This window comes from Meles meles, chromosome X (genome assembly GCF_922984935.1).
Source record: "Meles meles chromosome X, mMelMel3.1 paternal haplotype, whole genome shotgun sequence".
In the NCBI taxonomy this organism is placed as follows: domain Eukaryota; kingdom Metazoa; phylum Chordata; class Mammalia; order Carnivora; family Mustelidae; genus Meles; species Meles meles.
In genome coordinates, this window is record NC_060087.1 from 115,446,259 (window position 1) to 115,448,201 (window position 1,943).

Here is a 1,943-nt window from a genome sequence, read left to right on the forward strand (position 1 = left end):
AGGCAGATGCTTAATGACTGAGCCACCCAGGCACCCCTGAGGTTCAGTTTCTTTCTTTTTTTTTTTTTTAAAGATTTTTTATTTATTTATTTGACAGAGAGAGGTCACAAGCAGGCAGAGAGGCAGGCAGAGAGAGAGGAGGAAGCAGGCTCCCTGCAGAGCAGAGAGCCCGATGCGGGGCTCGATCCCAGGACCCTGAGATCACGACCTGAGCCGAAGGCAGCGGCTCAATCCACTGAGCCACCCAGGCGCCCCTGAGGTTCAGTTTCTATTCACTGTCATAGCTCAGTGCCTAGAATGGGACCTGAAATGTAGTACCACTCAGTGAATACTTGTTGAATACATTTACTCATCTTTTCCCTTTCAAGGGTTTGAGAAAGCTAATGTATAGTCACACCTGGGTGAGAAATTGCTGATCACAAAAGTCAGGGAACAAAACTCCTTTCAAAGTGCTGTCTATCTGGGACTAAGTAGAAGATCCAGCCCTGGGCCTTGGGGGCTTACCATTTAGTTGGTAGCATGTGACTCGGGTGATTCTTAGAACTGTTTGTGGTTTCTGAATCACTCATAGAATCTGTGTCTCCCATGGATGAAAAGTGGTGCAGCCGTTGATCAGACTAAGAAGAAGGTGTGAGGCTCAGAGCTAGGTTGGGAGGTGTAGAGGGTAAGAGAAACGGGTCCTGAAAGGGAGCTCAATCATCCTAGACAGAAGAGACTGGGCACTAATTTTGTAAAGCCCCCAGAATGGTGTCTGGCCCCCAGTGAAAGTTATATATGTTTATCAAATAAAAATGCTGAACTGATATTTTTATGCCATCAAAACTTTATTTTTAAAAATAACATATAAAAATATAAAACAGTTTTATTCATGAAATAACAATGAGCTGCCCTCTCTCAAAGGCGCTGATAAGGGGGCTACCAACAAACTTATTTGTCTGATAACAGAAAATATTATATACTAATGTTAGAAAAAACTCCCGAGGGACTCCGCAAACCCGGGGATCACATGGATCCAATGAGATCATCCGAGCGAAGGGACCAGTCCTCAGAGAGATCCACAAAAACAGATGGCAGCTGGCCCTCCTGAGCCTCTGCTTGGCCCTGCGGGGCCCGGACGCGATCTTCTTCGCCGAAGACGCAGGGCGGACAGTCGCAGTCGGGCCTTTGGCTGGACTGCGACAAGGTGAACACATCATAGCTCGCCCTGCCATGTTGGGCTGTAGCGACTGTCCCACTGGCTACTCTCACCGGGCAGGGTGGAGAGAGCCACGGGGACTGCTGGGGAGCACTGCAGGACACCGGGATCACGTACTTAGAAGAAGTCCCCTTTGAAGCGTAGTGCAGCTCTGAGCTGTAAATAACCATGTCCAGGGAGACAGCCTTGGCCCGGATGCCGCACTCGGTGACACGGTAGGTGAACTGGTAGGCGTGTGGCTGAACGTGGTTGGCGGGGCAGCCCAGACCCAGGTGTAACTCATGGAAGTGCACGTAGACGTCGTTATTCAGCATGAACGGGTGTACAGTGACCATGAACCAATCTATGGAGCACATCACGGTCACTGGACTTTGTGCAGCACAGGCCGGAAACACACAGGTAAGGAGGACCATCCCTCCTATCAACTGGAGAGCCTTCATGCCTGGGGCGAATCAGGTAAGGACGCTCAGGAAACAGAAAGCTGGCTGGTGAGGATTTCTAGAGCACACAGAGACACAAAAGGCACGTCATCTTATCTCTCATTAAAAGTTCAAACACAATCTTTTTTTTTTTTTTAAACAGAAGTATTTTCAAAAGGTTAAGAGAGTGGGACTTAAGTGTTCTCTGAACAAAGGTGAGGTGATGGATGTGTTTATTTGATGAAAGAGAGAAAGAGAAAGAGAGAGAGAGCACACAAGCAGGGGGAGGGGCAGGCAGAGGGAGAAGCAGGCCCCCCGCTGAGCAGGGA

General features: G+C 48.8%; 1 protein-coding gene across 1 annotated transcript; it reads right to left on the reverse strand.

Annotated features, from left to right (window-relative positions):
* Nucleotides 1-1,002: 1,002 nt before the first annotated feature.
* PLAC1 (placenta enriched 1) lies at nucleotides 1,003-1,635 on the reverse strand. The gene has a single exon (XM_045994697.1). The coding sequence runs from the start codon at nucleotides 1,633-1,635 to the stop codon at nucleotides 1,003-1,005; it is 633 nt and encodes a 210-aa protein (XP_045850653.1).
* Between the last annotated feature and the right edge of the window lie 308 nt (nucleotides 1,636-1,943).